This window comes from Microcaecilia unicolor, chromosome 5 (genome assembly GCF_901765095.1).
Source record: "Microcaecilia unicolor chromosome 5, aMicUni1.1, whole genome shotgun sequence".
NCBI classification, from domain to species: domain Eukaryota; kingdom Metazoa; phylum Chordata; class Amphibia; order Gymnophiona; family Siphonopidae; genus Microcaecilia; species Microcaecilia unicolor.
The window spans coordinates 221,658,770-221,672,057 of NC_044035.1; the positions used below are offsets into that span (position 1 = coordinate 221,658,770).

General features: G+C 42.6%; 1 protein-coding gene across 7 annotated transcripts in view; it reads right to left on the reverse strand.

Annotated features, from left to right (window-relative positions):
• Positions 1-4,120: 4,120 nt before the first annotated feature.
• The window catches only part of BCL9 (BCL9 transcription coactivator), a 247,203-nt gene continuing 238,035 nt past the window's right edge, over positions 4,121-13,288 (reverse strand). For all 7 annotated transcript variants that reach the window (XM_030203804.1, XM_030203808.1, XM_030203802.1 and 4 more), the window contains one exon: positions 4,121-6,251. In XM_030203804.1, coding sequence (XP_030059664.1) covers positions 5,137-6,251 — 1,115 coding nt within the window. In that variant the 3' untranslated portion in view covers positions 4,121-5,136. The remainder of the gene's footprint in view (positions 6,252-13,288) is intronic.

The following is a 13,288-nucleotide window of genomic DNA, read 5'->3' on the forward strand; positions in this document are numbered from 1 at the left end:
GTCAAGGGTAACAGTAAACAATGCACATGGTTATGGTTTATTAATTGATATACTGCTCTTCTTGAAAAAAAAAAAAACCCAGCAGTGTATACATTAAAAGCCAGGAGAAATAGAAAAAAACACCAACATGAATTTGACAGGACAGAGGAAACAGAAAGCCAGTGAGATCATGCATGCAAGAGAATCATTTCAAGAGTCAATGTTTAAGAGGCAATCCAACAAACAAGCAAAGCAGGCAATGGGATTCACACCCCTGACAACCCACCCTGTCCAATTCGCTCACCAAAGGCTTAAAAAAACAAGTGAGTTTTCAATGCAAACTTGAACTTGAGTGATGAGTCTTTAAGATGAAGAGCTTTTGGGTGGGTGTTCTAAAGAGAAGGAGTTAGACAATCGACAGCACTGTTCCTTGTATAATCTAGTCTTGCAATAGAAACAGACGGCTCATAGAGAAGATGGTCATTAAGAGAACACAAGATCCTAGAAAGGACAAAGGAGGCAACAGATTTATTTAATTTATAACCCACATTATCCCTATATTTCAAGTTCAATGTGGCTAACAACTTATTGTGATTAACAGTACAAAAGGTGATGCAGGGTAGTATACATTAAGTAGTAATAACAAAATAATGAGGACTGAGTAATAATGAAATAGATGAAGAAATTAAGAAACAAGGTGGTATTCCTATGTGGAAAAACTTTGTGAATGAGAATCAAACATATAAATTGCGAGTGACCGTACTCACCCGCAAATGCGCAGTAGAGACCGAACATTCAAGGAGCAACACTCCAAACCCCGCCTCTACCAGCAGCTCCTGTACCGAACGCAATGCAGCCAATAGGGAGGGAAAGAGGGGGCGTGGAAATTGGAGGAGGACATAATGCAGCCAATAGGGAGGGGAGGGGCGTGGAAAACGGAAGAGGACGTAATGCAGCCAATAGGGAGGGAAGGAGGGGGCGTGGAAATCGGAGGAGGACATAATGCAGCCAATAGGGAGGGGAGGGGGCGTGGAAAATGAAGGAGGATGTAATGCAGCCAATAGGGAGGGAAGGAGGGGGTGTGGAAATCGGAGGAGGACATAATGCAGCCAATAGGGAGGGGAGGGGGCGTGGAAAACGGAAGAGGACGTAATGCAGCCAATAGGGAGGGGAGGGGCATGGAAAACGAAGGAGGACGTAATGCAGCCAATAGGGAGGGAAGGAGGGGGCATGGAAATTGGAGGAGGACGTAATGCAGCCAATAGGGAGGGGAGGGGGCGTGGAAAACGGAGGAAGATGTAATGCAGCCAATAGGGAGGGGGCGTGGAAATCGGAGGAGGACGTAATGCAGCCAATAGGGAGGGGAGGGGGCGTGAAAATCGGAGGAGGACGTAATGCAGCCAATAGGGAGGGGAGGGGGCGTGGAAATTGAAGGAGGACGTAATGCAGCCAATAGGGAGGGAAGGAGGGGGCGTGGACATCAATGGGGGAGGGAGGGAGGGAGGGAGGATGGAGAAGAGAACCACCATGTACAAGGGCACAGCAGGAACGACGAAGTGGCCGAGGCAACTAAAAAAACCCACAGCAGAAACCAAGCAGGGATCAAAAAACATTCTGGGGCCAACAGAAAAAGGTAAACAGGTGTATTCACTCACAGCACACACACACACACACAAGTCCTGCTTTGCAGCATGAAGCAAAGACATAGCTGTCCCGCCCCTTTGGTTCACTGAACAGCAGGAGTCAGCAGAAGGGGCGGAACAACAACATGTATGCGGGGAGGGGGGAAGGGAGACCGGCACACGACTGAAAAATGAGCCTGCGTTTCAAACTGCTCCAACAACTGACTACAAGGAGACACTGAACCTCCACTGCCACACAGCTCCAACAACTGACTACAAGGAGACACTGAACCTCCACTGCCACACAGCTCCAACAACTGACTACAAGGAGACACTGAACCTCCACTGCCACAAAGCTCCAACAACTGACTACAAGGAGACACTGAACCTCCACTGCCACACAGCTCCAACAACTGACTACAAGGAGACACTGAACCTCCACTGCCACACAGCTCCAACAACTGACTACAAGGAGACACTGAACCTCCACTGCCACAAAGCTCCAACAACTGACTACAAGGAGACACTGAACCTCCACTGCCACACAGCTCCAACAACTGACTACAAGGAGACACTGAACCTCCACTGCCACACAGCTCCAACAACTGACTACAAGGAGACACTGAACCTCCACTGCCACACAGCTCCAACAACTGACTACAAGGAGACACTGAACCTCCACTGCAACAAAGCTCCAACAACTGACTACAAGGAGACACTGAACCTCCACTGCCACACAGCTCCAACAACTGACTACAAGGAGACACTGAACCTCCACTGCCACAAAGCTCCAACAACTGACTACAAGGAGACACTGAACCTCCACTGCCACACAGCTCCAACAACTGACTACAAGGAGACACTGAACCTCCACTGCCACAAAGCTCCAACAACTGACTACAAGGAGACACTGAACCTCCACTGCCACACAGCTGCAACAACTGACTACAAGGAGACACTGAACCTCCACTGCCACACAGCTCCAACAACTGACTACAAGGAGACACTGAACCTCCACTGCCACACAGCTCCAACAACTGACTACAAGGAGACACTGAACCTCCACTGCCACACAGCTCCAACAACTGACTACAAGGAGACACTGAACCTCCACTGCCACACAGCTCCAACAACTGACTACAAGGAGACACTGAACCTCCACTGAGACAGGGAGTACTAACAGCTCACAAGCACTCTCTCTCACTCATTCACTCACACACTCACTCACACACACACAGAGACACCCAAGCACACACACACTAGCTGCTCACTCTCACACTCACTGTCTCTTTGGGAGGGCAGGGAACAGAGGACTGTGGCTTGACATGGGGTGAGGGAAGAGGACAGAGGAGGGTTGCTGGACATGGGGGGAGGACAGGGGACAGAGCAGACTTGCTACACATGGAGGTGAAATTAAAAAAACTCGCCCGTTTTAACGGGCTTAACGGCTAGTATTAATCTTAAATTGAATCTGATAGTGTGCAGGGAGCTAGTGATGTTCACTAAACAGGTGCTGATGTGATCGAACTTCTCAGTATGAGAAAAGATCCTAAGGGCAGTACTTTGAATATTGCAAATGTCTGAGAAGAGACTGAAAAAGACCAGCATAAACAATGTTATAATAATCCAATTGAGAAATGAACATAGCATAAAGAAATGTCATTTGGGAGGCAATTAAAAAAAAAAAAGAATGAACTGTATGAAACTGACGGAATGTGAAAATACTAGTCTTGATCAACGATGTAACCTGAGGTTCAAAGGAGAAGTTTTTGGTCAAGAATAGCAGCAACTATTTTAGAGTAATTGAGGATCAGTCTACTAATCTGAACTCAAGAAGAAATTGTATAAACCATAACCATATAACAATCCTTATCCTATTCTTGTTTTTACAATATTTTGAAATGGTCACAAAATCCTTAAAAGAAAGAAGAAACAAAGTTGACCACCTCTGCTTTGGATGTGGTGTCACACTATTCCCCACTTGAGGAGAAAGTGTAAATGGAAGATGTAGGAGGAGAGAACACCGTAGGTACAAAATGGTTTGGTCCTATGCTAGATAAGAAATGCTGAAATCCTAGAAATGATTGACTGCAATTGTCTGCGCAGGAAAATGCAATGCAAATCAGATAAATACAGAAACTATTATTAGCATCTCTATCAAATGATGTTTACTCTAGTCCAATGCAGTCTAGTTCCCTCCCACCTACAGAATTTATTGGGATGTGTATTAAAGCCAGGACTGGATTGAAACTTGGTTTGGATTAGAAAATATTTTGGTGAAGTCATATCAAGGAAGCAGATGATCTAAACACAAATATACCTGTACCTATAACAAGGAGTCTTGGCAATCTGGCAAGGGATAGAATCTTCATATATTAGAGAAAATGTGATGTTAATGACATTTCTAATGTGGCCTATGGAGAGAACCAACCACTAATTCTAGTAAGGAGGCTGACCTGCCAATTTAGGAACAAAATCTCACCTCACCTTGTAAGAAACAATATATTTTATTTATCCAACACCACAGACCTGGCAAGTGGTTTTGTACCAAATTTAATAGAGGTTACACAATGCAAAAGGGAGGGGGACATAAAAGTAACCATCACAAAATATAGGGAAAACATATTTCAAATCAGTTTCCATTCCCACATTAAAAGTCATTTGGGATTCCTATTAAAAATAACATAAAAAAACAAAAGTAAACTATAAAACCATTATAGAAAGATTACTGCATATATGAGATAACAGCGCCCAATCCTGACTTCTTCTCTAAAGCAAGGGGACCATTTTCCAACAAAGGTAAGCTGCTTTGTGTTTTTCATTTCCCCATTATATACAACATATAGCAGCTACCAGTGAAGGAGAGAGAAAAGGAAGAAAATGAGAGAAACAGAGACAATACTGCTCCTCAAACTGAAAAATATCTCTCTTTTTCTTTTAAACAAACATTTTCCCTAACTGGACTCAACAGTTCATTTTTGTGCTTTTCAATAATACTCTGTCTGAGGTCAGAATTTGGCTTACTATACATTGGAGTTTAAAAGAAAATAGCAAGTTCTGAAGATTACCCACATGAAGAAAAAAACATCACTGAATCACAATCTCCTTTTACCCCAAAAACTAAAGTTCCTGCTAAATTCCCTTTTACAATATACTACAGTACATAAAAACAAAACAAAAAAGTGTCCTGGGAGAAGTCAGTTAAAAAATGTAAACATATAGAAAATGGTGCAACTCATGACAAATGGCAATTCTCAAAATACAGCTACAAGGATTTCTAAGGAGGTGCCATTGTAGGATACTCAAGCCACAAAAATAATTTTTAAAAAATAAATGTTAATGGTAAAAAAGCACACATCTTGAGTAAATGCAAGTAAATCTTGGATAATTTCATACATTCTCGCATTTTTTTTCTAATACATTTGTGTCTTTTATATTCTACCTCTTGCATGGCCAGCCAGTACTCCTCAGATCCCAGAAGATTCTATGGGAACACAAGTCCCACTTCTCCAAGTGTCAGTTGAGTCTTAGCAGCTTAAAACATATTTCCTGGATTCCCAGGTCCTTGACTAAAACCACCCATTCCCACATCAGCAGCCATACCTCTGGGTCTCATCTGTGGGAGAATCATAAGATTCTGTTGTGGTCCCATCATCCCTTGCATTGACATCAGCATATTAGGAGAGCCCATAGGGCCTGGGTGGTTGTACAGCCCTGCAGGTACCCTTTCTTTGCCTGCCATCATATTCACTGTTGTAGGGTTACCCATCAAAGCTGGCTGGCTGGGTATTCCTGTTTGTGCTGTTGACATCATCCGATGGTGAGGACCAATTAATCCTTGTTGCATAAAAGTAGGCAGCCTCATGGGACTATGACCTGGCATGGAAGGAGCAGCTATGGGTATATCTGATGTAACAACTGACCCTGGGCCACCCATGCCAGGTATTGGAAGTCCAATTCTTGTATTCTGCTCTGCCATCATTCCTGGCATGTGTGAAAATCCAAGCCCAGGGCCTGGTGGCTGCTTTCTGCCTTGAACTTCCCCACGAGGGAAATACTGCAGTGTCTGGCTGGGTTTCTCAGAGGGAATAATCCTGGACAGATCAAATTCAGGGATCCCAGAAGCCCCTGGTCGGATAACCTCCTGTAAATCTGGGTCAGTGAAGACTGAAGGCATGCTGTTTCCCATGATATAGGAGTCTGGCCCCAGTGGGCCTCCTGGCTTACAAAGTGCAGGATCTGTGGAGCTTTGGGGAAGATTGTTTGGACGTCTCAGAGGTCCATCTCCAGGGAAGCCAATTCCAGCTGGAAAGTTTCCATGCCCTCCACTGGGACCACTGTGTGGAAAGGCGATCTGCTGCGGAGGAGATGGCACTGGAGGAAACCCCTGGGAGAAGGCCATGCGTCCCTGAGGTACCACCACTGAAGAAGGTTCTTGAGAACCATGAATCAACATGGAATTATGTGGCAGCATCCCAGATCCTATGGGAGCCCCATGAGATGGTAAACTAGGTCCCATGGTATTTGGAGACGGCATCTGGTTAGAGTGAGAAAGAGTCTGGGTCATCCCCATTGGACTAAGTGTTGGCATTGGAGCTACAGGGTGTGGACCTGGCAACCTGGGAGGATTCTGGGAGTTCATGGCCATTCCTATAGAAGAAAAGAAAGGAAGATATTATAGAAACATAAGAGACAAAGATTAGCCTGGTATAAAGAAATATTTAAATATTTTTCTCTCAGGCTCACCAAAGTATCAGTTGAAACTACCACATTGCCAAACTGCTACAAAGATAATGAGATCACAATTCTGCATTCTCTGTGGAATATTCAAACTAGTATGTTGTCAACTGGGTTATAATTACTATCCTTCTTAGGAAGTAGATTGAGGTGATTGTTATAAAAATTAAAATGATTTCATAACTATTGGAGAGAAACTTGTAAGATTAATTAAGAGGGAAGAACATCTAAGTTATTTGTTTTAATTGTTCCATCTCCAGAGTAACCATTTGCATTGATATGAATAAAATTCTATAACATATTTCAATCACAGAACTTAAGTAGTGGAGTGTGGTAGCCGTGTTAGTCCACTCTTAAGGTTATCAATAGAAATCAAACAAAATAAAACATGGAAAAGAAATAAGATGATACCTTTTTTATTGGACATAACTTAATACATTTCTTGATTAGCTTTCGAAGGTTGCCCTTCTTCCTCAGATCAGAAATAAGCAAATGTGCTAGCTGACAGTGTATATAAGTGAAAACATTCAAGCATTACTATGACAGTCTGACAGGGTGGGAGGAGGGGGGGGTGGGTAGGAAGTATGCATGGGGACATCAAAGCATATCATTGATATTCTAACAGGGTGGGTGTGGATAGGTGAGGGGAGGGTGATCAACAGAGACATACAGCTTTATGGTTTATAATGGGCTAGGAACCCCAGATCCTTGTTAAGTCCTTTCTGTTGGGTGTTAAAATATTTAATCATTCTGACTTCAAAGGTCTTACGTTCTTGTATGGTTTTAAAGTTACCTTTGAGGATTCTCACTGTGAAGTCACTGGTACAGTGTCCTGGTCCTGTAAAATGTTGACCAACAGGCGTGGGAACCCTGCTGGCACCAGTATTGTTCATATGATGTCTATGTAAATTGAATCTTGTCTTAAGCATCTGGCCTGTTTCTCCAATGTAGCATCCTTCGTTACATTTTTTACACTGAATGATATATACCACATTGGAAGATGAGCAAGTGAAAGATCCCTTTATGTTGAATATCTTTCCTTTGTGGATGACTTTGGGGTCCTGTGAAATATTTTGGCATAGTTTGCAACTGGATAAATTACAGGGAAGTGTGCCCTTCTGTTCCTTTTCAGTCTGTGAAGGAAGTTTACTTCTGATTAGCTTGTGTTTTAAATTGGGTGGCTGTCGGAAGGCCAGTACTGGTGGGGATGGGAATATCTCTTTCAGTAATTCATCCTCCTGGAGTATAGGTTGTAGATCTCTTATGATTTTCCTCAGTTTTTCCAGCTCTGGATTGTATGTCACTACAAGCGGGATTCTGTCTGTGGATTTTTTCTTTTTGTACTGTAGCAGATTCTCCCTGGGTGTTTTGAGGGAGGAGGCAATATTCTTGGAGATTATTTTGGGTTTGTAGCCCTTCTGTTTGAAGAACTTAAATCTAAGACATAACGCTTTTAGTAAACCTATACCAATACTAAAATAACTCAGGAGACTATCATGACCCAATTCTCTTATCCTGCATTATAACGAGGAGTTATTTTTTTATTTTTTAGATGGAGCTGTTATTTAATACATAACAGCCATATCCTTGGGGTTAAACAGCACAGACTTAATGTTTACTGGTAACCTGGCAGGCAATTGTGGCTTGAATTGGCCACTGTGGAAAACATGATACAGGGCTTGATAGACCTTTGGTCTGACCCAGTATGGCAACTAGGATTTTAATAATTTCCAAAAGTAAATATATTCTGTACATCCTCTAAAATTCATCCAGTAAAACACCTGTGCAATTACTGAGAAAGCACTCTTCCTAATACATCTTCCCTTCATGGGATCAGCAAAACCTCCTATTTGCAGGCTTTAGGACATGAGTATGCTGATATCACTGGAGCCATGTCTGGAGTGGGGTGGAAGAGTTAAAAAGGGAAGAGCTTTTTAAGCCAGTCAATCACCAGAAAAACATGGACACTCATGAAATTAATGACAGATTGAAAAACAAATCAGATTCTTTTTTTAACGTAGCAAATAAGATGTGGAATTTGTTTGTTTCAATGTAATTTGCTTCTGTAAACCTACAGTGCGCTTACCGCTGCTTAGTAAAAGGGCCCCATAATGACTTGAGAAGCATCAGGCTTGGTAGCAAATTCAATTTTTTATTCTCATGAAGTTGGTGTCTATTTTTTTTTTTTTTTTTTGGAGGCGGATGTGTAAGCAGATAGTATTTCAGTTTGGCTTTTAACTTTATGACACATACAGGTTTGCTTGGTACTAGGGGGACTGTGATCGTGCTCCTATTTTCTTGTTTTTATTTATTTATTTTACTTATATCCCACATTTTCCCAATCATAGTAACATAGTAGATGACGGCAGAAAAAGATCTGCATGGTCCATCCAGTCTGCCCAACAAGATAAACTCATATGTGTATACCTTACCTTGATTTGTACCTGCCTTTTTCAGGGCACAGACCGTACAAGTCTGCCCAGCAGTATTTCCCGCCTCCCAACCACCAGTCCCGCCTCCCATCACCGGCTCTGGCACAGACCGTATAAGTCTGCCCTCCACTATCTTTGCCTCCCAACCACCAACCTCTCTTCCCCCACCTGCGCCGCCATATTATTTCATTTGTCTTATTCCTTGGCTTCCTGTCTTTTTTTTGCCTTAATATGCACCAAAATTTAATTACCTGAGCTCCCAGATGACCAATATTTTTCCAGTCATTTTGATAACAATTTCATTAGGTTTTAGGTATAACGTTTCCATTTAGTATTATGTTCAGATTATTAATCAAAAAGCATTGTCACCATTTTATAAGTGGATTAATGTACTCCAGTCTGTGCAATTGTAAAGCAAGTCCTAAATTCAAAGCACTAACACCCATCCATGATATGTAAATATGCCCTTATTGCACATGCCACCTCTCCATGTGTTTGCCCTGAAAACGTTAAAACAGAATCAACCTTACAGTCCAAGTGTGAAAAATTCAGATCCATTCTACTACAGAAAGGCATTATATCAAATGCATTACCATACCAGTATCATATATGTCCCTTGTTAATTTCTATAATATCAATTTTTAAAATTATACAGTTTTACTAGGTTCCTCTGAAAGATGATGATAATGTGGCTATCTATATAAGAAGACCGGGAAAAATATGTTTTTCATCAGTTAGCCATGGACACCATAACCTTCCATAAGAGAAAAGCCTTGCTTAGCTTTCACATAATTAAACCTGGGTTTAATGTATCTAACATATTATTAAGCTATCAATACAAATTAATACATCAGTATAAAAGACTTGAAGGGCTGAATTAAAAAAAAATGATTAAACAGAATGTGATAATTAATTTGAAAGAATAAAATTATGAAGTGAAAAAGAATGGAAATGGACACTTTGTGCTAGGCTTTTTGCTTTTGGGAGGGGGTCCATCAATAAAACAAATTCTTAAAAAGAAAGGTTTTTAAGGATTTCTGGAATTTCAAATTATGCTCCTATCTGACTAGTTTCGGGAGGGAGTTCCACCATTTGGTACACTGGTAAAGGAGCCCTGCTGTGAAAACTGATTTATATACCACTTTTTTGCAACTAGCATAATGGAGAGTTAAATGATCTCTGCAACCAGGAAGAGCGTTACATAAGAGTAGATTGATTAAAGGTTGCATATAATCTGGGGTTAAACCATATAGAGTTTGGAAAATGAATATGCAGAGCTTAAAGGCTATTCTGGCTTTTATAGGGTGCCGGTGTAGTTTTCGCAGCAAAGGAGATGAATTCTGAAAACACATGACCTTGTAAACAAGTCTGGCTGCGGTGTTTTGGGCTGTCGGTAATCTTTTACAGTTAATTATTTGCAATATTAAGGTCAAATTTTTTTTTTTTTTTTTACAGAGAAGGATCATTTATTTGGACAGTGCTTCATTTCAGCTTTTTTTAAATTTTATTTTTTAATATAGAAAGGTTTGCATGGTAATATAGGGACTGTAAGAGTGACCATATAGTCTCGTTTCCACAGTGGATGATCATCTATTTTTCCGATATGTGCATTGAGGCCCCAATGATCAATTTCCCGTGCTGTTCCAAAACAGCACCCTAAAAATAGCACTAGAACAGCATGGGGAATTACGTCCCCAATGATCAATGCTAATAACATGCAAATTTAGACGCATTAGCATTGATCATCCGGGGAAAGTGCGGGACGTGCGTCTGGGCATGCTCCTGCACTTGTTATCTGGGCTCCTTTATATATGAGGAAAGCCCCGCCCAGTACATGCCAGGATGCACTGGGCAGGGCGCTACCATTGGAAGGAGGAGGAAGTGCTACTCCCTCCTTCGCTACTACAAGGTACGAGGTGGGGTGAGGAGGCCGCTAAACCACCAGGGCGGGTGAGGGGTGGGGGTATGTAGCCTGCTGGGCCACCAGGAAGTTACTTTTTGTGTGTGGGGGGGTTAGGGGGGTCTAGAGTTTCAACAGACCACCAGCCCCCTTTGCACTAGTGTCGGGGAGGGGGGGTTAGGGGGCTGGAGGTTTGCTGGACCTCCAGCTCCCCCCCCCCCCCCCCGTGTCGCTGTCTGGGATGTGTGTGAGGACTTGGGGGCACTAGGCCACCAGGTTCTCAGTTATTGGGGGGGGGGGGTCCAGGGTCCACTGAACCCCCAGGACTAACGGTGGCAGCCTGGCATGGACGGGGGGGGGGGGGGGGGGGGGGAGGAAGAACAGAGAACCCTAATGCCAGCACTGATCTGACGTAGGGCGCTATTCGGCCCATACGATCAGAGAACAATGTTCTGATCATACGGGTGGAATATTGGACAGCTACATTTAAATATAACTTAAATGAGCTCTGCGATATTTCCTGCGCACTCGCACCAGACTCCCTCTGATCATCCACGCTGGGTAAATGTAGGTGCTAGTGGCCTCTAGCACCCGAATTTACTTTTGATCATTGTGTCTTGAATGTTTTTTCCTTTCTGACCACAGTGATTTTTTGTGTTTCCTGCCATACGATGTCAACCAGTAACATATCAGTGTTTCTTTTAAGGAAGATGCCAGCCATTATAACCTTCTTTTAGATTATTTTGTCATGACTGGAAGACACTTTTGCCACCAAGACGGTTAGTATTTTTTTTCTGCTTTAGTTGGTGGCTGTATGGTATATTTATGAGTTCCATCAAGCAGCACCAGGCTTTTAACTTTTTTTTTAAGCTTTATTTAAAGGTTTATATAAGCCAACATCCCCAAATCCCGATCATATTTTCCATGACATACTGTGACTATGATAACTACAATCATCAGAACCCACTTATTCCACATCCCTCCCTCTCCCCACCCAAAGTCCTGCAAACAGAGAGATTGTCAATGTCCAATAAGGTTTGATCCACAGTATCCATCACTGAACCATTCGCCTCAATCCATGTAATGTAACTGTCCTAGACGCACTGAAAAGCGAGGCAACTATTGTGTTTAAGTGTAGTTAGCTTTGACATCACATAGTTATGGTGTAGTTTAGTCATTACTATTGAGTGACCCGGTATCTCCGGCCCCTTCCACGCCAACGCTAATACAAGGCGTCTAGCAGTGACTATTTGGTGTAGCAATCTCCTCTTAGTTTTGGGCAAGTTTGGAGGACCAAAATTTAGCAAACAGCCAGCCATAGACATATCTACCCACTGGCCCGTAATATCCGAGACCAAATGCATCACCTGGTCCCAAAACAATTGGGCTTTAGGACAAGTCCACTAAATATGCTCAAAGATTTCCCAAGCACCACATCCCTGCCAACAATTATTCACACCTGGAAGCCCAAATACGGCCCTCGATCGTGTTGGGGTTATATATCACTGGTATAGCATCTTGTAACCATTCTCTACCATGTTGGATGCTATGGAGATCCATAACAAATACTCAAGTTCTTCTCCCATTCCTGAACCTCAGATATTGTACCCAGTATATTCTCCCATGATTCTTTATAGTGAAGTGGTATGTGGATCTGCGATAGTAATGCCGATATAACCGTTAATACTATCCCTTCCACTACCTTAGACTTTCCGCTCCAGAAACTGCTGTTAGAGATAAGCGTGGATCTGTGAGAGTGAAAAGTACATTTATTTATTTGTTACATTTGTATCCCACATTTTCCCACCTATTTGCAGGCTCAATTCTGGTATGAACAAATACAGTAATGTTGTGGTAGAATAAGGTTCATGTGTACAGACACATCTGCAAATATTGTTTGTTGCAAACCTCCACGTTACACCCTTTATTTGCTCATTCTGGCGGACTAGTTGGGCCAGGGCCTCCATCAACAGAGCAAACAGAAGGGGAGACAGTGCACAGCCCTGGTGCACCCCCTAGCCAAACCAAAACTGTGTATATGCCTCGTTGATGCGGAAGTTTGCCACTGGGTTAGTGAAAAGTGTGCAGATCCAATGTAAGTATACCCACCTTCCCTAAAACAGATAGGGCCAGTATACCCTATCAAAGGCCTTTTCATCGTCTATCCCCAGAATTACAGCTGGTTCAGGCCTAGCTTGTACCTGCTCAATGAGGTGGCACACCTTCCTAATATTATCAAAAGTTTGCCGACCTCTAATAAAACCTGCCTGATCATCGTGAATCAGAACGGGCAGATAGCTCTGCAAACGGCAAGCCAATATTTTTGTAAAGAGATTACAGTCAGTATCTAGAAAGTAGATAGGTTGCTAAGACCCACAGCTGTCAGGATGCTTCCCTGGCTTTAAAAGGAGGGTGACCCCTGACAATCTCCATGATGCAGGGAGAACTACAACTTCCTCCCAGCTATTAAAGAGCTTTGTCAGAGGCCCCACTAAATGTGATTTAAATAATTTATAAAATTTTGCGGTGAATCCATCGAAACGCCCAGGAGATCTCGTATAGCCCAGCATATTTTCTCCTCCGTAATGGGGCATGACAGCTGATCAGCCTCTGCTTGG